The 22,503-nt window shown below is 46.3% G+C and overlaps 1 protein-coding gene across 2 annotated transcripts in view; it reads left to right on the forward strand.

Annotated features, from left to right (window-relative positions):
* The first annotated feature begins 443 nt into the window (after positions 1-443).
* The window catches only part of MAP7 (microtubule associated protein 7), a 132,022-nt gene continuing 109,962 nt past the window's right edge, over positions 444-22,503 (forward strand). For both annotated transcript variants that reach the window (XM_066606175.1, XM_066606184.1), the window contains exon 1: positions 444-556. In XM_066606175.1, coding sequence (XP_066462272.1) covers positions 469-556 — 88 coding nt within the window. In that variant the 5' untranslated portion in view covers positions 444-468. The remainder of the gene's footprint in view (positions 557-22,503) is intronic.

Below are 22,503 nucleotides of genomic sequence, written 5' to 3' on the forward strand. Positions count from 1 at the left end.
ATAGCAACCAATCACAGCACAGCTTTTACTTCTTATGCTGCTGAGGTAAAATGAAAGCTGCGCTGTGATTGGTTGCTGGGCTCATGTTTGTGGCCAACTTTGTATATTCCAGGACTGCTGTTCATAAATATCTCCTAGTGCAATATAAATATGGCTGCAGTGTTTGTAGCTGGCACCTCTTGGGGCACAGGGGGCAGTCAGCCTCCCTCACCACACTGCTCTGAGCTAGAGGCGTGAGGTAACCCTGTGCCTCCCTGGCTGTCGTCGTCCACCACCTCCCTCCCCTCAGCGGTCAACGCGCTCCTCACACACGTCCAACTACAGCACATATTCTCCTCCAACACTTCCCGCCCCCTGCTGTTCCCGCTCTTACCTGCAGGTGGCGTCTCACCTCAAGCATTCACCTACGTGGAGCTCACCTGTCCAGCCGGGTAGGAGCCGCCTCTCCTGCATGACGTCAGCGCAGATATGGCGGAGAAGCAGCAAATGCAACAGGAACCAAAGGCTTGTTTACAGCCCCCCAGGGAGACCCAACGGATGGAGCCGCAGCTGGCAGGTGAGGGAGGAATGGGCGGCAGAGCCGGCGCCCGTGTGGTGGGGCATGACCACCATGTCATCGTGCTGACAGGCTCTCCGTAGTCATCCGTGTATATAACGTATAGGGTGCTGTCAGCCGCTGCGGGGCGCCAGTGTACATACAGCCTAGCAGGTGGTCTGCGGGAGCCCTGGAGAGGCTGCAGCTTCATTCTCATCCCATAGGGGGGATAACAGGAGGGAGAACCACAGCCAGCCGCCCCTGGAGAGGACTGGCATAGGTAGCTGCCCGGTCAGCAGGTGGCATGGGGGGCAGTGGAATCCGACTACATAGGTCAAATTGTAACCAGGCTAAGAAATAGTTATCCCCCTCCTCTGGGATGGAGGTCATGGCACAGTTCTGCCTGCTGGATGAGGCTGTGGCACTTGTCGCCCTGCCGGTGACCGGTTATCGGGCAGCACCCAGAATAGGGCTTGTGGTATACCCTCCGTCATGTGTGACCACAGTTGTAAAATGTCATATTATTTACACGTATCCATATCTGACATCATTATGGAAAATAAATAAATATATGTGTGCACATAAATAGAAGTGATAGGAATGTGTATATGACTCATATCCTGGTGCGCGCTCTGCCTGGTTATTACACTAGCGGGGAGCAGCACATACCCTGTATCTTCCCAGCAGCACGTGTTCCATCATCAATCACAATACCTTGAATCTTCCCGAGGCGGATAGAATGGGTTCAGTGAGAAAATCGGGGTGATATCGTATCGCTGCATCTTCTAGTGGCAATACTGCGATTTTGTAGCACCACATGCAAGGATTTCTGGGGGGAGGGGTTTGAAATAGAAGCCCTACCCCGAAAATATACCCTGACTGCAGAAAGTTTATTTATTTTTTTTTTTTTTAAAAGCATATATCGCCTAGATGCGCTGTCCGTGTCCCCAGTCCACTTGTCGTCTTAATCTCTTTTGGTCGGGGATTGAAAATCCCTGCCTCCTGGAAGCGCTGGCTGTGATTGGCTGATGCTTAGCCAAATTACAGCCAGCGCTCGATGAATGGCTGTGATTGGTTCACCAAGCACTGGCTGTGGTTGGCTAAGTATCAGCCAATCACAGCCAGCGCTTCCGGGAGGTGGGGATTTTCAATTCCAGAAGATGATGAAGGAGAATAGGGACCCAGGGAGAAGATGCGGCTGGGCTGACAGCCAGGGCTCAGATTAGGGCTTTGACAGTAGGATTTCCTACTGTTAAAGTTCCATCGCACCATGCAAAAACTGCGTTTTCATTCGATGCAACAGAGAGGAAGGCTCCATAGGGAAACATGGGCTACAAAACCTCACAAGTCGCAGGCAAAATGCCGGACCCGCAAGATTTTTGTGTTGGGTTGTTGCATGCTGCAAAACATGGCATGTGTGAAGGAATCCATAGGAAAGCATGGGCTTCACATGCATGCGATTTGTAGCATTGTAGTAACAGGACTTTGTCGCTCCTGTGAAGGAGGCCTTATTGCCCATCCTCCGGATGTTAAATCTGATACAGCCTCTTCAATAACCCCTTAGCAACAGCCAATATATATTTTAACAGTGCTTGCTAAAGCGCTCTAAACCTGCCTATAGACAGCAGGCTTAGCCCAGCACAGACGTCTGTTCTAATGATCAGGACTGGAGAAATCTGTGATCCAGCAGCTTACTGGGGTTGTCCGACTTAAAACTTTTAGGTTCTAACAACTTCCCCATGGCAAAAAACATAATCAAGAGCTCATTCTCTCTTCTGCCTGTGCGGGTCTCCTCTTCACCTCCGGCACTTGTCTTTGGTCTTCCGCCAGCCCGTCCTAGATTCGAGGATCAAAATACCCACCTCCAGGAAGGGCTGCCTGTGATTGGCTGAGCCACCGTGCTCAAGAACCAATCAGAACCGGAGCTTAATGAACCAATCACAGCCATTCATTTATTTATATGAATTTTTTTTTCTTTAGCTAGGGCTGAGTTTAGGGCTTCTACAGTAGGATTTCCTACTGTAACAGTTGCACTGCACAATAACCGCATTTTCATGCGATGCAAAAAAAGTAGGCTCCACGGTGAAACATTGAAACATAAAAATTCGCAAATCGCAGCTGTATAGAGCATGCTGAGATTTTGTAGTGTCGCAGGCTACAAAACATCACTTGTGTGGAAGGACCAATAGGTTAGCATGGGCTCCACATACATGCGATTTGCAGAAATGCTGCATTTTACTGTGATTTCAAGCAGCGGTTCCAACCGCACTGTACAGCATACCACAGCGTTTTTTGACACACCCCATCATTGTGATTGTTCATGAGGTGCTTTAAAAAAAGTATGAAAATAGAGTTTGAAATGCTAGTTTGCGAGGCCTCATTGAAATCAATTGGATCGTATAGCGCAGCGCCTGAAATGGCGCAGTAAAAAGCGGGCTCTGTGAGAGCAGCCCAAGGTAACTTTCACGTGTGCATTCAGAAAATGCACATTTTTACTGCAATTTCGAGCAGCGTTTTTTGAACACATGGTACATCTTTTGACAGCAATTTTTAATGCACCCCATCATTTTTATCGGTGATGAGGTGCATTAAAAAAGGCGAAACCGCAGAAAAATAGGACAGTGTTTGAAAATAATGGCATTAGAAACGCCACGTTCCAGCACGTCTGCAAGGCCCCATTGAAATCAGTGGTGGAGTTGTACCACGATTAGCGCGACGCTCGGGATGCCGTGCTAATTGCAGTAATAAGTGGTATGTGTGAGTGACCTAGGGGCTTGGTAACATTGGCGCTTTAGGGTTCCGTTTTCCTGCTCAGTTATGAGAGTAAGAAAAGGGCCTCTGTTCAAATGGAATTGTTAGGACAGAAGCTTATGGACCCCACTCATCTTCATGGGATCAATTTAGTTTCTGTCTGGCATGTTGCAGGATTTGATGGGATGAAGTGGTGATGTATGCAGCACTGCTTGGTCCTGGTTTAGCCAGAATACAACAATGGCCCCGTTGACGCTGATGTGAACAGGCCCTTATAAGTGTGTAGTAAACTCACAGGCTCAGTATTAGTGTATCTTGACGCCACCAGAACTGTGGGTAGTGTCAAGATACAGCCTGCTTGACAGGCTGGGCACGCCCCCTACCCCCCTGTCTCATTGGCTGCAGGTCTGCCTCCCCTTGCCCGGGCTCTCAGGTCCTGGCAGTGAGTAAGATTACCTTCTTCGTTGTATTCGGCGGCTGTGACAGTGGCTTCACACTGCATTAATATCAGCCCATGCCGCGCCGCCGCTCCCTCACTGTCTGCAGCCGCTCTGTGGTGCCACGGGTGCTGTCACTGCAGGGAGGCCCGCACGGAAGCCACTGTCGGCGCCGGATAAGAAGAAGCTGTTCGCCGCAATGTAGTGGCTTCCGGCAGTCACTGTTTCCCCCGCGCTGTCTCACCTCTCAGCTCTCCTCCTCTTACTGCAGAAGACAGTGTCTGCCGGCGGTCCTTCTGTGTCCCACGGCCCTGTGGGCTCCATCCTGCAGCGCCGCCAGGGAAGGCGCTTTATGCCGCTGTGGTGTTCCTGCTTCCTCCCCTGTCAATCTTGACTCCACCAGGAATTACTGGTGGCATCAAGAAACACTAATACCCACAGGCTCCCTCTAGTGGTTACTGCAGGCAGTCAGCATGTTAAAAATTTTGTGGTTTGTACTAGAAAATAGAGCACAGAATATAAAGATATATTAAGAAATGAAACCTAACTGTATCACATGAAGAAATGTGGAAATTTACTTTAAAATGACCAGACATGAGAAAAATATCAGCAATCGACCATTATAAAGACTTCTTTCTATTAGACATTATTTGGCTATGTTGTTCTTTCATGTTGAATGATTCCTACGTGTATTAGTCGTTAAAGGGGTTGTCTGTTACTTTACTATTGATAGCATAGGTCATCAATAGTTGCTTGGTGCCAGGCTGGCATTGTAGGCAGTGTTAGAAGCAGACAACTCTGTTAATAGTGCAGTGGCTAGATTTGTAATGCAGGGGCAGCTCCCATAGAATTCGGCACACTGCCCCAATATACAGATGTGCTAAGTCAAGCTAAAGAGTAAAGCCCCATTTACACACACAGATGATCGCTCAAAATTCGTCAGAAACTGACAGTTTTGAGCAATCATTTTGCACAGGTACTAATGGCCTAATCAGCCCATTAGTAGCTAACTAGCTTAATTTGCATGCACTTAGAGAACAGCAGGGGGTCTTTTCTCTAAATACATCACTATTGTTCTCCAGCGGGACAGCAGCTGAAAGAATGTTATCAGCGCTGCCTGCAGAAAACTCAGCGTGCGGTCCCTGATAGGTCCCCCTTATCAGGGACGACAGAGTTTAGGCTGAGCTGAACTTAGCAGTGGACGAAAAGTGCAGGTAATTGCACAATGGGCAGACATTTACACGCAATGATTATCTATCTTTTGAGCGAATTTTGAGCAAAAATAGTTGTGTGTGTGTGTGTGTGTGTGTAAAAAGGGCCTTTATCCAACGTGACATCAAACTGTGCTGCACTGCCAGGGTGGTTTATTTACACTTTGGAATAATTTACAGTGGGTTTTATTGTTACGATAAGACTAGTAGGATTAGATAATTTTCTGTGCTATCACAATCAAGGTAAAGTTTGGCCCGTCTGTACACTAGTGTGCACCTAGCCATGTGTATGAGCCATAGGGCTATGTGCAGATTCCATGTCACAGGAATCCCAAACTTACTGCCTTGTACAGTGGCACACCAATAAAAACTGGTCTAAGTGGAGATGGAAATGTATGAACCTAAGGGCTTATTCACACAAGCGTAGATCAGCCGCTGTTTTCACGGCCGGCCAATATAAGCTACCATGTGATGCATTTGGTTCCAAAGCATCAGATCACACAGGCGTATTCCCACAGAGTAAAAGCGCCGGGCAGGAAAGATAATCCTGGAACTATCTTCCTGGCTGGACTACACCCTCTGCCATAGACTCCTATGGGAGTTTAGCGTGACTGCTAAACTCCCTCCTCCACTCTCCCCCCCCCCCCCCCCCCGGCTGTTTGCAATGGAAGTGGGCGGAGCTAAGCTCTACCACGCCCCTCCCATTGCTGGCTGCAGACAAGGGGTGGGACCGCCGTCCTGCCCCTTCTATTGCAAACAGCCGGGGTGGTGGGGTGGAGAGGAGGTAAGGGGGAGACAGCTTAGTAGAGCTAAGCAGTCTTCCGCTGCCCGACGGCCTATACGCCGAGCCCGTGCATCACATGGTAGCGTATATATCGGCTGGCCGTGAAAACGCTGGCCAGTATATGCTCATGTGAATAAGCCCTAAAGATGTTCGCAGGCAGGACTATTTGCCACTGATCAGAGCCACGTTCTAATACAGTATCAGAAATGTAATGGTCATAGGGGAGAGTACTGCAGGGTATGATGGGACAGACATTGAGTCCAGTCATCCTATGTGTATGTACCTTTTAAGCCTTTTTGGCCCCAATACAGCGTCCTGATAACCCATTATTAGCATGTTGTTGTCAGCTACTTGATGCTTACCAGGTTTTTTTAGGTAAGTGAGCTTTGTGTTGAATGCTCCCTATAACTCCACACAAAGGCAGGTGGTAATGCATCATGAAGATGAATGAGGTTACTGAGGCACCATAGTTTCAATCCCGGCTGTAATTGGAGACTTGAGCATATAGGTGTGGTTCTGGCCATGGGTTTGTTTCAGGCACCTGTGTCTGTTGGGGGTGGCTGAACTGCCCTGGCATCATTTAAAGATGAGGCGGATCTGGGTGTGTGGCAGGGACGTGAAGGTTTAACACTAACCCCTCCTAGTTCTACTTTTGTTTGTAGAAAGGAAACATGTTAAACATATATTTGTCTTCTCCCAACTCAGCGTTTATGAGACTATACATCTTATTTGCCTGGGGACAAAATCTGGGAATGTAAATCAGTTGAGCTGGTAACATTGTCTGGATGATCAATGGGAAACATTTGCAATCCATTGATGAGCATGAAACATACGCCTGAGTTCATTCTCACACGTGCTCAGAAATTTTGACTGGCATTCTTGAACGCGATGTGCAGCCCTTGACAACGCTTTCTAACGTACCTCATCACCCAAAACACGAAAGGTATTAGTGTACCTTGACGCCACCGGAAGCTAGGGGTTTGACAGGAGGAACGCCCCTGTCACACCTCTAACTCCAGATAGGGTGAAGGCACCAGGGTTCTAGCAGCACGCTGTGGATTGATTACTGGCTGCGCTACTGCCAGTAAGGCTGGCGGTTACTTCGCTTGTTAGCCTTAAATTAAGAACTGTAAATGCTGGTATGTTCCCGCTGTTACATGGCAGCATTCAAATCTAATAATGAACGGCTAAGAAGCGAAGTAAGCGTCAGTGTAAGGCAGCAGGGCAGCCAGTAATAAATCCATAGTGTGCTGCTATAACTGTGAGCGGAGTATTCATCCTCGGCTCTTGGGCGGCCACCGCCTCACTGCTGCATACTGGCATCTGTTGCTGGATCTGTGTTCGCTGACGGCCGCTCCCCCGCTAAGCGCGACATTGTCGCTCACCATACATCAGGTCCACATTCTTCGGAACAGCCTGGTGAACGTCGCCTCCGAGCTCCCTGGCGGCCGCCCAGCGCTCACAATCTTGCTGGGCCACCCTTCTGTCCGCTCACCCCCCTGAGTCCCGGAGTAAGTGACAGCTCAGGTGGGGGAGGTGGCGGCACATCATGGGCGACACTGTGCTGCTGCAAAGCGGGGAAAAGAGTGGCCTCGCAACAGCCACCACAGCACACGCCAGGAGAGTAATGCAAATGCGCCTAACTGACGCGTAGGAGGGGCCCAAACGTCACCACCGACACTGTGCCGCTGGTAAGCAAAGGGAATACTGTAGCCGGAGCAGCCAGCACAGGACCAGGGCTACTGACAGCGGAGGGGAGAACTCTGCATACTGCTAGTTGACTGCCTCAGCAGAAGGGACTACTGAGGACATAAGGGGGAACCAATACTTTACCAGGAGCCTGAACTGCAGCTACAGGGGGCGTCACCCCCCCTCCCCCCCCCCCCCCCCCCCCATCACTCTTGCCTCTACCAGGAGTTCTTGGTGGCGTCAAGATACACTAATACCAACACGAAAATAGAATAGACGGCGCTCGAAAATAGTAACGTTAGGAACGCCGCGTTTGGGCGGAGGTCTGCAAAGACCCATTGAAATCAATGGTGGCATCATACCGCAGTTAGCGCGTAGCTTGAGTCAAGCCTTTTTTAATAGCAGTGAGTGTGAGAGTGGCCTTAGGATGGTGTTACGTGGCAGCATTTCCCCCCTACGTACGCAGGCAGAGATGCTGATTGCAGCTGGCGCCTGGACTGATCATCGTGATTGATGTGACAAGTGCCGGCTGCAACCAACATGGCTTTGTCTGCGTTTAGCAGCGTAGAGACGTTCTGTGTAATAAACACTGTTCCGATCATATGTGTTTTCTCATGAAATGTGAGATAAAATCAGAGGCACGTGGAGGTGAAGTATTAGAAGAGGGTAAGAAAAGGAGAGGCCAACGGGAATGGGGTATGACAGGACTAAAGGAGGACCCTATGTTCAATGGTTTGTTAAAATTTCGTTGAGTCAAACCCAAACCCAAACTAGAGAGGTGTAGTTAGAGCATGTGATTGTTTTAATATTAGTGGGTTGCACATCCTAGCCATCATCACCAGGAAAGTCAGAATGGATCATTTGAAGTTTGGGAGAGTAGTCTCACAATTTTGAATAAGGAGCAGAGCTGGACCAAGATCTGTTGGTTAACCTTTTTTTTTTTTTTTTTTTTTTGTCGCCTCTTGTGCTTTGTCCCAAAAGGGCCAGGGATAAAAGTATATGTGCGCCCTCTTCCCCACATCGCCAGCATGTGTCGCTAACACCTGGCAAAAGAGCTTGCAAACAGGTGGGAACCCTACAGTAGCAAGAGAGTATTTAGTAGTTAGCTTCTTGGAAGTGTGAGCTGATTTTATGAGTGTAGCACAATTGTTTCCTTTTGTTCAGAGAATAGAGAAAGACCAAAGGTCTTCCTTCCACTGCAACGAGTACATGGGAGCATGCTGACCAGGAAGTGAGAGCAAATACATGTGGGAGATCAATAAAGTATGTCGGATCTGGCCAGAACCCAAGCACAATAACTCAGAGTGGGGCTGCTCTCCCATAAAATAAGCCCAGGGTGGGAGGAAGCGCAAGTAATGCAAGAGCTGGAGGACTCGCCAGTTCCCTAGTGGGTGCAGATCAGTATCGGAGGCCTAGCTCTGAAACAATGTTTCATAGTAGTCAATAAAAGGGCTCACTTGGATGATTATGGCCAGGTTTTTATTTATTTATTTTTTTGGTGCAAGAGGTGGTTTTGAGCCCAAGAGATTGTATAAAAATGCAGAAACACAGAAAAAAACCTTGTCTAAAAGAAAAACTTAGTTGCCCAAAGCAACCAATCAGAGCTCAGCTTTCATTCTTCTAGAGCACAATAAAAAATGTAAGCTTGGCTATGACTGGTAACTATGACCAAATAAGACAGTGTTCCTTTAAGATACAAAGGAAAAGGAGCTCATCTTTGCTGGGAACTTGCAGTCCACCGCTCTTGCAGATACAATTCTCCTTGTTAAATCATCCCGCCCAGTCGTAGTGGTTTTGTAAGAGTAAATCCAAGGAAATGGGGTACGAGATTAACTTGTAAGAAAGTGTCCTGCTTTATTCAGTTAACATGCCATAAAATACAGAAATACAGAGAACGCGTTTTGAACTCTACAATGGGTCCTTGATCACCTCCTGTTTTTAAAATGTTATATATAAATAAATCCTGCATTTTTCATACTGACCACAGCCTAAAGCCCCACCACTTGCACGCAAAGATGATCGCTCAAAATTTGTTAGATAGCGATCATTTTGCATAAACTACTAATGGGCACTAATGCCCATAAGTAGCTTATTAGCTTCATTTGCGTGCAAATGAGGCTCCCTTCACTGTATGCAGATAACAGTGGGTGATCTGTCATCTGCATACAGTTCCATTGTTCTCCCGCAGGTCAGCAGCTGAAAACAATGTTATCAGCACTCCCATGGAGAATCGCAGCATGCGGTCCCTGCTGTCAGCTGGCCGGCTGAAGGATGGTTTTTATGCTGAACTAAAAATCATCATTTGGATGAAAAGCAAATGACGGTAGCACTTACATGCAGCGATTTTTGAATGAATTTTAAGCGATAATTGTTGCATGTAAATGGGCTTAATACCAGTCTGTCATTTCCTGTAGAGAAAGCTTTGCAGCAGGCATCTCACTGACATCACAGTATGGATTACACTGGTGATACCTATGTGTAGGTAACACGAGATCCACCAATGACAATAATTGATCAGCTGTGACTATCTACTCCCCCATCCTCCTCGAAAAATGACCTCTGCACAGATCACAGCATGTCTAGAGCATTCTCCCATAAAAGTCAATGGATCCCCTCTGTCCATTGCGTGATTGGCCGATGAGGCTGCTGTAAAACATTCTCTAGATCTTGTTAAATGTAGCTCAGACAAGATGAGCGCCCTCATAGTCATGTACAGCCAGCAGAATACAAAGTTCTACAATCAAAAAATTAAAACAATTAGAAAAATGGAATGTTTCTCCGTCTGGTTTTAATTAATGAGAAAAGAAGGACCGTGGCAGCAAGCAACGATGCAGTCTAAATAAAAAGCTTCTTTATTCCTCCAAGCACCATACGACGTTTCGATCAGGTGACTGATCTTTATCAAGTATGAAACACACCCTCCAGGACAATCCTTATATAGTGACAAAATTAAAAACCGATACTAAACAGCTGGTCTATACCTATTGTGCATGTGCGCCCTCCCTCCATGGCCTCCCATCTTGCCGGCTTGTATATGTTGTAGAAGCGCCTGCGCATAGCCTCGCTACTATCGCGAGATCCAAGCGCTCACATAGGCAGTGACACCTCCGAGTGCACTGCGCATGCGCCGGTCGTTCAGTGAGTGTCTCTGACGTCACCATTATCGCGGGACTACGGTGATGATCCAATCATATAGCACCAAATGCCGTTCGGATACAGAATATAGCTGGGCATATTGTACAAGCATCGGCTGTTCATCTGGGACATCTGGCATCATAGTTACCCAGCATAAAGATGTTATCCATTACTATCCAGACTCATTACATAGTTTGGCAAAACAAATATGTGCTCTCATATACAGCGTCATCACTTATACCAATTATCTTTAGATAGCATAGAAGACCCACAATATCACTACGCAAAGCAGTAGTAATATATTTAAAGCAGAAGAGACCATAACGAAGAGTATAGTATATATATCTCACTAAACGGGTATATAGCGATATATCGTAGGAACAGTGAGCTATAAGGACAATACAGTACCTTTATTACCGCTTATATTGCACAATAAGTGTCTAGGGAAATACCCATCTCACTCAAAGCTATATCCCTCGATAGTTAGTTTTATTTATATATATATATATATATATATATATAACTATTTCTCACATAGTTAAGTCCCTAATATCGGATCAAATATGATATTTACCCACTTATGTAACAAGAAAAAATCAGCCACATATCCCCAGTATATAGCCGTACACCCAGAAAAATCCATATCACAGCAACAAATATTGAATATTGCCATATTTATTGTGAATAGTAAAGAATAATTAAATTTGTACAGAGACGTCTGGAGTTTGAAGCACATGCATTTACAAATCTGTAAGGCAAACAAAAGGTGATTAAAAACAATACTAAGAACAAGGTCAAATTCCGTTGTGTTATAGAACCGTATAGAAATAACCAATTAAAGCACATAAACTTCACATAGGGCCGGCTGCACACGGCCGTGACGGGCTCCGCCGCGAAATTCCGCGGTGGAGCCCGTCACGGCGCCCCCCCAGGAGACCCCATACTTACCTGCGGATCTGGCGTCATCGCTCCCGCATGACGCTTCCCCGCCCACCTCCGCCGCGTCCTGTGACACGCTCACCGCGTCACATGACGCGGCCGGCCGTGTCACATGACGCGGCGGTAACCGAGTAAGCGCTTTCATGCTATCTTCCGCTGTGCTACAGCGGAAGATAGCATGAACGGACGGCTTCCATTGACTGCAATGGAAGCCGTCCGCGCGTACATCCGCGGCAAATAGAGCATGCCACGGGTGAGGACGGGTGAATTTACAGTGCGGAATTCCGCAGTGGAATTCCCCACCGTGAGCATTGTGCTATTAGGTTCAATAGATCGTGGGAAGGAGGCCTAACCCCCAATTACAAGTGGGATACTATTGGATATTCTATGTTTAGTCCCTTGGGAGTCAGGGTATCTAATTCATAGATCCATTTTATCTCTTTGCATTTAAGTAGGCCCTCACGGTCAGCCCCTCTAGGCAGTGGGGCAACCCAATCTGGTTTTAATTAATTATTTTTTAAAAGTGGCAATCCCTTTAAAGTTGGGCAAACTCTGACTCTCTCTGCTTTTAGGTGATTTGATAATGTTTATTACTGTAATTAAATGAGTGACTCATCAATGAAGAAATGGACTGCCATAACTGCTGAGTTCTCCTTTTTCCTTCCACATAAAGGGTTAGGTGTTATTTTCCGTCAATGTTGGCAGCACAGGGAATTTGTTGTGGTGTTCCCAAGTATCAGTGCGGCCTCAGAGGTGCGGGCCCACAGCCAAGGAGATGGCGGGGTAGATTAGGCTGATTATGTCATGGTGACTCTACCATCTCCTCCCCTGAGGATAGCCCTGGACCCATCCAAGTTACTGCTGGGGAAGGTCACAGGGAAAGGGTAACTAGCGGTTACCCTGAATCTTCTTGTCACTTGTGACGCCACCGTTCTGTCCTTTGCGGTGAAACTGGCTGTAAGAAATAACTAAGTTCACACACAGGGATAACTTTCTGGACAAATGGGGAACGGTCGGTAATGTCAGTTTACTGTAACTCGATAACGGTTCAACAGTAGATTGGCACAGATACAACAAGAGAAGGTGTTGTGACGGGGAGGATACTCGGGCAATCCACAATCGCAGTTATCTGTGTGATCCCGGTGACTTTCTCTCGATTGGTGTCTGTGCGACTCACTTAATGACTAGAAGCAGACTTCACACTCTTGCAAAAACACAGAAGACCCTCTCCTCTCTTTTCTCCTTTTTCTCTTCTTCTCTCTCTACTCACTTGCGTACACATATATATCACAAGGTCACATGGCATACAACATGATACATTTCTCAGACATAACCCAGACGTTAACACAGTCAGTGCTGCAGAGGTGCAATACACATCAAATGCATACAACATAGAAGACACTGACAATACCATTACACGAGACAAACCCTTAACATTATGGAGAGGCCCTCTTAACTCTGGGCCACTACATCAGAAGTGGACTCATCATCTTAAGACTTCTTACACATACTTGCATTATGCATCTTTTTGATATGTAGCGATTGGAATAAAAATCTAACTGGCTATGGCCTAATTCCCATGGGCGGATTTTTCTATTGAACCTAATAGCGCAATGCTCACAGTGCGGAATTCCACCGTGGAATACCGCTCCGTGAAATAACCTGTAATCATTCGCGGCATGTTCTATTTGCCGCCGGCGTACGCACGGACTGCTTCCATTGCAGTTAATGGAAGCCGTCCATCACGCTATCTTATAATATAGCGTGAAAACGCTTTCCTGCCCACCGACGCTGCAGGCGTGTCACGTGACACTGCTGGCACGTTACATGACGCTGCCAGTGTGTCATGCACTGTACTGCACATGCGGGACATCGGGCAGCAGATCCCGAGGTGAGTATGCGTTCTCTGGGGGGGCGCTGTGACGGACTCCGCTGCGGAATTCCGCTTGCGGAGCCCCTCACGGCCATGGGCACTAGGCCTAAGGGGTCAGTCATTTTCTACCTAATGTAATGAAAGTTACGTCTAGTGTACAAAAATATATATTTTCTTGTCCATAGAAGTACTTTGACATTTTGTACTGTTTGGTGGTTGAATGTGATTATTGAATCGTGCTCCTGCTAGTGGTGACTGCATACCACTCAGATATATTTGGGAATATGCATTCCTCTGATACAGTACGGAAGGATAGTAAACTTTGTAATCCTTTTACTGATTCTCAAGTGATCCCATGCCACTGGTCGCCTGAGCCCCAACCTATCTGGTGTGATATCACGATGAAGAATCATCACTTCTGATTTTTTTTTTGCACCATAGAATTGCTGTCTCTGGGGCCAACTTACGTACTTTCTTATAGTTCTGTGCCTTTTTTGATGTATTGATACCTTATATTGTGCTAAATAACATTAGGAAATCCACAGAAATGAAGAGAAAAACTGTTCAGAACAGATGGATTTGGTGTTTTCTAGGTATAGGCCACGCAAAGTCAAAAATTAGTCTATATCGGAGTTCTTTTTTTTTTCTTTTCGTGCCGTTCATTTACCTTGCACATTTAGTATCTCTGGGGGGAGGGAGAGATGTTCAAATTAACTTTTTGAAATCCTAAGCTTATACATAATACCCTTTAAATGACTGTAGGCTGAACAATAATTTTACTTATTGACTTTCATGGTCTTTCTCTTCCACTTGACAGAATAACTTTGTGTCAGAGAATATATTGGACCTGCTTTAACCCATTAGTGACGGAGCTTTTTTGCTTTTTCCCATTTTTGTTTTTTCCTACTCTCTCTTTTAAAAAATCGTAGTTCCTTTATTTATCCATCAACGTTGCTGTATGAGGTCTTGTTTTTTGCGGGATGAGTTGTATTTTTCAATGGCACTATTTATGGTACCATATAATTTACTGAAACACTTTTAAAAAATTCTAAGCGGAGAGAAATGGGAAAAAAAAGTCATTCCACCATCTTTCGGTGCGTCCTGTATCTACGGCGCAAAAACCAACAAAAATGACCTGATATTTTTATTGTATGGGTCAGTACGATTACTACGATACCAAACTTGTATAGTTTTTTGTTTGTTTTTTTTATTTGCTGTAGTACTTGTATTTTTATTTTTTTTTTCAGATATTTAATTTTTTTCAATTATTTTCTGCAGTCATTTTGTGCGCACAATAACTTTTTTATTTTTTCGTAGTTGAGCAAGGGCTCATTTTTTTGCCGGATGTCCTGTAGTTTCCGATAGTACCAATTCGGAATACATACGACTTTTTGATCGCTTTTTATTGCGTTTTTTCTGGGAGACAGGGTAACTAAAAAAGTGTATTTCTGGCGTTCTTCTTTTTTTTTCGGACGACGTTCACCGTGCAGGAAAAATAATGCACTACTTTGATAGATCGGACTTTTACGGACGCGGCGATATCAAATACATATTTTTATTTTATGATTTAGATTTTTTAATAATAGATATGGCAAAAGGGGGGTGATTTGAAACTTTTATAACTTTTTTTTTTAACACTTTACATTACTTTGAAGTCCCCCTGGGGAACTTTAACCCCTTAGTGACCCAGCCTGTTTGCGTCTTAATGACCAGACCAAATTTTGGAAATCTGACATGTGTCACTTTGACATAGCATAACTCCGTAAAGGCTTTGCATATCCAAGTGATTCTGACATTGTTTTTTAGCCACATGTTGTACTTCATTTAGGTGGTGAAAATAGACCGATAGAACTTGTGTTTATTTATTAAAAGCGCCAAAATCGGGAAAATTTTGAGAAAATTTTCATTTTTTTCACATTTTCAATTGCGATATCTCAAATATGTGCAAACATACTGTACAAATTCTTGATAAGATATATATTTCCATCTGTTTACTTTATAACCATTTAAGAGACATGCAACTTTAACATTGATTATCAGCATTTTGAGGAACACTTTGTTTTCCTACACCAAGCCAAGATCACAAAGGCTCATGAGTGTCAGAATGATAGATACCCCCACAAATGACCCCATTTTAAAAACTACACCCCGAGGGGGGTCGTGAGTATTTTTTACCTCACAGATTTTTTTCAGGAATTAATGCAATTTAGAGGAGAAAAAATAAAATTTCATGTTTTTGCAAATATGCCATTTAAAAGATGGGATTTTTTTTCATATTTGCACCCAAAATGGATACCCCCGTTTGTCCTGTGTTCAGAAACATACCCATTGTGGCCCTAATCTTCTGTCCATATGCACAACGGGGCCCAAACCGAAAAGAGCAGACGGTGACTTTCAGAACAGTCATTTTGCTTGAAGGCGATTTCAGCCGCATTGCCCAATTGTAGAGCCTTGATGTACCAAAACGATATAGAACCCCCATAAATGACCCCATTTTGAAAACTAGACCCCTTAACGAATTCCTCTAGGGGTGTAGTGTGTATTTTGACCCCACGGTTTTTGAATGAATCTAAGCAAAGCAGAAGGAAAAAAATTACGATTTTCATTTTTTTGGCAATCATGTCACTTTTAAACCCGTTTTTTTCTGTACAGCACACATAGGGATGAAGACTTTCACCCCAAAATAGATACCCCTGTTTGTCCCATGTTCTGAAACATACCCATTGTGGCCCTAAAATTATGTCTGTATTCACAACGGGGCCCAAAACGAAAGGAGCAATCGGTGGCTTTTAGAACAGACATTTTGCGTGAAGGCGTTTTAGGCCCCATTGCCCACTTGTAGAACCCTTGAGCGGCCAAAACGACAGAGGACCCCCACAAATGACCCCATTTTGAAAACTAGACTACTTAACGCAAACACCTAGGGGTGTACTGTATATTTTAACCCCACAGTTTTTGAATGAATCTGAACAAAGCAGCTGGAAAAAATAACGATTTAAATTTTTTTGGCAGTTGTCATTTTAAAAACATTTTTTTTTTGTACAGCATACATAAGAATTAAAAAGTTCACCCCAAAATGGATACCCCCGTTTGTCCCGTTTTCAGAGACATGCCCATTGTGGCCTTAATATTATGTCCGTATGCACAACGGGGCTCAAAAGGAAAGGCGCATCAAATTTCAACTGTCTTAAATTTTACGTAATCGCCATTATCTATTGGATAACGGCGATCACGTGACCGCGGACCGCTCACTGCGGCCCTCGGTCACTGCTCCAGGCTCTTGGCTACATTTAGTAGCCAGGAGCAAGGAGACTTTGAATTTCCAGGGCCCTCAACAGCTTTTGCGTTTGCGTCCGCCGCCATTTTGCTAATGGGCACATGCGCCAAAGTTGGGGAAAAGTCTGTGGATAAAAATCCTGTCAGGGGACATCGCCGGAGGCCTTAGGTAAGTAATTTTACCTCCCCTCACAAATCTGATCTGTGATTGGAGGTGAAATTTTCACTTTTTTTACTTTTACGTGATCGCCGTTTTCAATTGGAAAACGGCGATCACGTGACCAGGAACCGCGTTTTGCGAGCCCCAGGGAAATCTCCAGGCTCTCGGCTACATTTGGTAGCCAGGAGCAGGGAGATTTTAAATTACCCTGGCAATCTGCGCCTTTTGCACATGCGTCCGCCATCTTGGCGGCGGGCGCGTGTGCAGAATCCGTGGTGAAGTCCACGGATAAATGCGGTGTCTTAGGTACGTTATTTCATCTCCCCTCACGGATATGATCCGTGAGGGGAGATGAAACTTAAACTTTTTTTTCTTTAACTTTTTTAAAACTTTTTTTTACTTTACATGATTGCTGCTATCCATTGGATCATGTGACCGGGAACCGCATACATCGGCTCCCGGTGACATCCCTCTGCTCTCGGCTACACATTGGAGCCGGGAGCAGAAGGATTTTTAAATTTCCTGGGCCGCGCGCGCCTTCTGAGCGCAGAAGGCGCCGATCATCGGGGCGCAGGCGGGTGAGTACTTTCAGCTGCCCTGATGGATCCGATCCACCGGGGCAGCTGAATCTTTCACCTTTTAAAACTTTTTACTAACTTTTATATGATCACCGGCATTCGGTAAATGGCGGCGATCATGTGACCGGGGGAGGGGACCCGCGGCCCGGAATGGCAGCTCCAGGTTGCCGGCTACCTCCAGGAGCCGGCAGCATGGAGCTGTCACGTCCTCAGCTTGCAGGGCCTTAATCCCTGCAGGAAACATATTTCTACGTCCTCAAGGAATAAGGCCCAGCAAGTGAGGATGTAAAAAGACTATGGGCCGGTTGTTAAGGGGTTAACATGCGATGCTTTGATCGCTCCTGCAGTATGACATAGCATTACGTCATACTGCTTTTTCACAGGCAGTCTATTAAGCCACCCCACGGGGATGGCTTGATAGGCAGTCTGCTAAGGCAGCCCTGGGGCCTTTCTAAAGGCCCCCAGCTGCCATGACACCCGCACGGCTCCCCCGATCTTACCGTGGGGGGGGGGGGGGGCCCGAACAGCGTTTGGGGGATTTAGGGCTCATGTCCACGGGCAAAATAAGAATTAAAATCCGCAGCGGATTTTAACTCTTCTCCTGCCCGCGGATCCGCACCCCATAGGGATGCATTGACCACTCGCAGGGTAGATAAATACCCGCGGATGGTCAATAAAAGGGATTTTAAAAAAAATGGAGCATGAAAAAATCTGGACCATGCTCCATTTTCATGCCGGCCTCCCGCGGGCTTCTATTGAAGCCTATGGAAGCCGTCCGGATCCGCGGGAGACAAAAATCGGGATTTACTCACACGCTCCGTTTCTTCTCTTCGTGCGGCGCCATCTTCTCTCCGTCGCGGCCGGATCTTTTTTCTTCGGGACGGCGCATGCGCGGGGCACGTCACCGACGTCATCATGCGCATCCGCCGAGCCGAAGAAAAAAGATCCGGCCGCGACGCAGAGAAGATGACGCCGCAGCGAAGAGAAGAAACGGAGCGGATGGGAGGTGAGTTTATTCTCATTTATTGCTATTTTCAGCCCTCATGTCCGCGGGGCAGGAGGGACCCGCTGCAGATTCTCCATGGAGAATCTGCAGCGGGTCCCTCCTGCCCCGCGGACATGAGCGCTGAAAAGGAGAATAAATAAGAATTAACTCACCTCCCATCCGCTCCGTTTCTTCTCTTCGCTGCGGCGTCATCTTCTCTCGTCGCGGCCGGATCTTCTTTCTTCGGCTCGGCGGATGTGCATGATGACGTCGGTGACGTGCCCTGCGCGTGCGCCGGGCCGAAGCAAAATGATCCGGCCGCGACTGAGAGAAGAACCGGAGCGTGTGAGTAAAATATGATTTTTGCTCCCACAGATCCGGACGGCTTCCATAGGCTTCAATAGAAGCCCGCGGGAGCCGTCCCCGCGGGAGACCCGCATGAAAATGGAGCATGGTCCAGATTTTTCCATGCTCCATTTTTTTTAAAATCACTTTTATTGACCATCCGTGGGTATTTATCTATCCGCGGGTGGTCAATGCATCCCTATGGGGTGCGGATCCGCGGGCGGGAGAAGAGTTAAAATCCGCTGCGGATTTTAATTCTTATTTTGCCCGTGGACATGAGCCCTTAAACGCCGCTGTCAGAATTGACAGCGCATTCAAAGGGTTAATAGCCGCGAACAGCTGAGCACGGCTATTGCCCGTGGGTGTCAGCTGTAATAAACAGCTGACGCCTGCGCTGTATGGAGGGAGATAGCAGTGCTACCTCCCTACATACACGTCCCACGATAGCGCCATCACTAAGGGGTTAAAATGAGTCATTATTGATAGTAATTATGACAACATCTGCAATATGTAACAATAGTTGGTCTTTCCTATGTGATACGTGGCCCCCTAAACTGCTCCTAAGGTCAATTTACACCGCTTATTCCTTTTCTATTATTTGGGGCTTTTTTTTCATTCAAGTTCTGTCCAGGTTTGTAACTGAGCAAAATCAAAGGGGATGATGCAGACCAGCAGTTTCTGATCTGATTCATGGATATGAGTAGGACCCGCAATGTCCACTGCCTTGCCACACGGACAGCATATGGACATATGCAACTCGCACTTGGCTGTCTGAATATGGCCTAACCTTCACATAGCCAAGAGTAACATCAGCCTATGCATGCTTCTGCTAATTTTTTTGTCCTCTTTTGTTGCCCAGCCATAATGCAAGGCACATGACAATCTCCCCATGAGCACAGTGCCGGACATCTGTCCTGTCATCTATCTAAACAGCAGGCCACATGGTGGTTTTCTGGTATGTACCGCCACTATGTGAGTCCTCTTTTGTGCAGAATATCCGATGATCCTGCTACCAGCCATTGGCTGCTGCTCAACTACTGTAAAAGTAGAATGCGGTTTGCATTACTACCATTCAGAGGAAGGGATGTCTGGTACTACAGGACTGGACCTGAATCAGGGACTTTGGGAAGAAGTATATGGGGCGACCTCTCTTTATACATACCCCAACGCTCCAGGACGTACCCTTACGTCCTTGGTCGTGAAGGGGTTAACAGACAATGGGCAGCAAGTTAGAAGGAAAGAATACCCTTAGTGGTCAGCACTAGAGATGAGCGAGCGTACTCGGATAAGCACTACTCGCTCGAGTAATTGGCTTTATCCGAGTATCGCTGTGCTCGGGGCTAAAGATTCGGGTGCCGGCACGGAGCGGGGAGCTGCAGGGGAAAGCGGGGAGGAACGGAGGTAAGATCTTTCTCTCCTTCTCTCCCGCCCGCTCTCCCCTGCTCCCCGCTGCGACTCACCTGTCAGCCGCAGCGGCACCCGAATCTTTAGCCCCGAGCACAGCGATACTCGGATAAAGCCAATTACTCGAGCGAGTAGTGCTTATGCGAGTACGCTCGCTCATCTCTAGTCAGCACACATCTGTGGTTTTTTTTTTTGTTTTTTTTGCGAATAAAGTGATTTTCTCTTTTACTAATTATCTCAATGCCTACTTGTGACTCTGGTTTTCTTATTCTGTTTTTTGCTTTCGCTAGTGCACTTTTTCAGCGTATCATTTATTGAATTAATGTACCTATTTCACATCTGTATGACAGAAGACCACATCCATAAACCTTTTTCATTATGCAATATAGGTGATGCTCTCCAAGCTACTTAGTTTTTTTTTATGCTTCATCACACATTGGCTTTGAGAACAGGAGATTTTCAGTGCTTGGCTATGTGACCGGTTTCTAATACTAATGTCATTGAATGGCTCTGATTGCTTAACCCATCGCCAGCTTTTATTGGCTGACGCAGTGCTGGAATACCCAATCAGAGCATTAGCTTGCTGGAGGGCATACATTTATATTTCACAACACTTCTGCTCGTTTTAACCCAAACAACCAATCGGGTTATAAATCAAGCAGAAGTGTTGTGGAATATAGATATATGCTGCTGGAGGCGGGGAATTCAAGCCCCACTCCCAGGAAGAAATGCTCTGTCGGGCGTGAAGGAGGAAACAACAGGCTGTAGCAGCAGCGAAGGAGACCTGCGCGAGGATCGGAACGCCAGCGGTAGATAAGTATTGATGTGTTTTTTAATTTTTTTTGTTTTGTTTTATTTAAGCACATGTAGTGTAGTTAGGGCTTTGGGGAGGTCCTAACGCATTAATGCCGTTTCAATTAATTTCAATGGGGAAAATTGATTTGACTTACGAGTGTTTTGGGTTAAGAGCACCGTCACGGTATGAATTAAACTCTTAACCCAAGGCACCACTGTATTTTAGGAAAATCAAGTTTCTGGAAGAAAGAGCTGCTCTGGTATGGACTGTTCATGTGGCTATGTGGATTGTCATGTAGAACAAGAGTACTTGAATCCACCCAGGAGAAAAATAGGTTACCAATTGCATTCTACTTAAATATATGTAATTCTCCCAATATGACTATATTAAGGCTTTAGTAATCTGTGTTTATATCCTGTAGGTAGATGAGCAAACCAATAATTTACAAGGATACAGGGAAGGTTATTGGATTTCTTAGTTCAGTAAAATTCATGTTAATCCTGCACCAAAGAAAGGGGCAGACTTTAAAGGGGTTGTCCCGTGCCGAAACGGGTTTTTTTGTTTTCAACCCCCCCCCCCCGTTCGGCGCGAGACAACCCCGATGCAGGGGTTAAAAAAGAACACCGGAGAGTGCTTACCTGAATCCCCACGCTCCGGTGACTTCTTACTTACCTGCTGAAGATGGCCGCCGGCATCTTCCCCCTCGGTGGACCGCAGGGCTTCTGTGCGGTCCATTGCCGATTCCAGCCTCCTGATTGACTGGAATCGGCACGTGACGGGGCGGAGCTACACGGAGCCCCATTGAGGAAAGAAGAAGACCCGGACTGCGCAAGCGCGGCTAATTTGGCCATTAGACGCCGAAAATTAGACGGGCTCCATGGAAACGAGGACGCTAGCAACGGAGCAGGTAAGTGAAAAACTTCTTATAACTTCTGTATGGCTCATAATTAATGCACAATGTACATTACAAAGTGCATTAATATGGCCATACAGAAATGTATAGACCCACTTGCTGCCGCGGGACAACCCCTTTAATATCCTGAAATAGGGAATGATCCTAAAAACCTATTTAAATGACCTGAGAATAGAAAACCCCAAACAAAATCTGCTACTTTGTCTTTTAGGCTGCCTGTCCACAGGCGTAGTGATATCCCGTGGCGTAGCCGCCGGGGAGCAGGAGCCAGCTGATGGTTCTCCACACTGAATTTATCTGACAGATAGGCTCACTGCAGAGAATCATGGCAAATCGCAGCATGCTGCCTGCAAGTGGAGAATCGCTATGATTCTCCGCTCACGGACAGTGGAGGCTGCAGTTTCCATAGCAACACTATGGAACATGACTGCGTTCCCCCACGGCTGGATTATCGCCGTGGGGAATGCAATGAAAATTCGCCCGTGGACAGGCAGCCTTAGGCTCCATGCGCATGGCATAAAAAGCCTTCATCTAGCACAAGAGGCTAATAGATTGGGGGCTATTTAGACTGGCATATTTTCAATCCACATGCTATCTGTGTATTTCAGACAGTACATGAGCCCATTGTAGCTGCCTGTGAGGCTATATACACAAATTACTGCATGTCCTATCCTAGTCCATATCATGGAGGA

Source organism: Eleutherodactylus coqui, chromosome 1 (assembly GCF_035609145.1).
Source record: "Eleutherodactylus coqui strain aEleCoq1 chromosome 1, aEleCoq1.hap1, whole genome shotgun sequence".
NCBI lineage: Eukaryota > Metazoa > Chordata > Amphibia > Anura > Eleutherodactylidae > Eleutherodactylus > Eleutherodactylus coqui.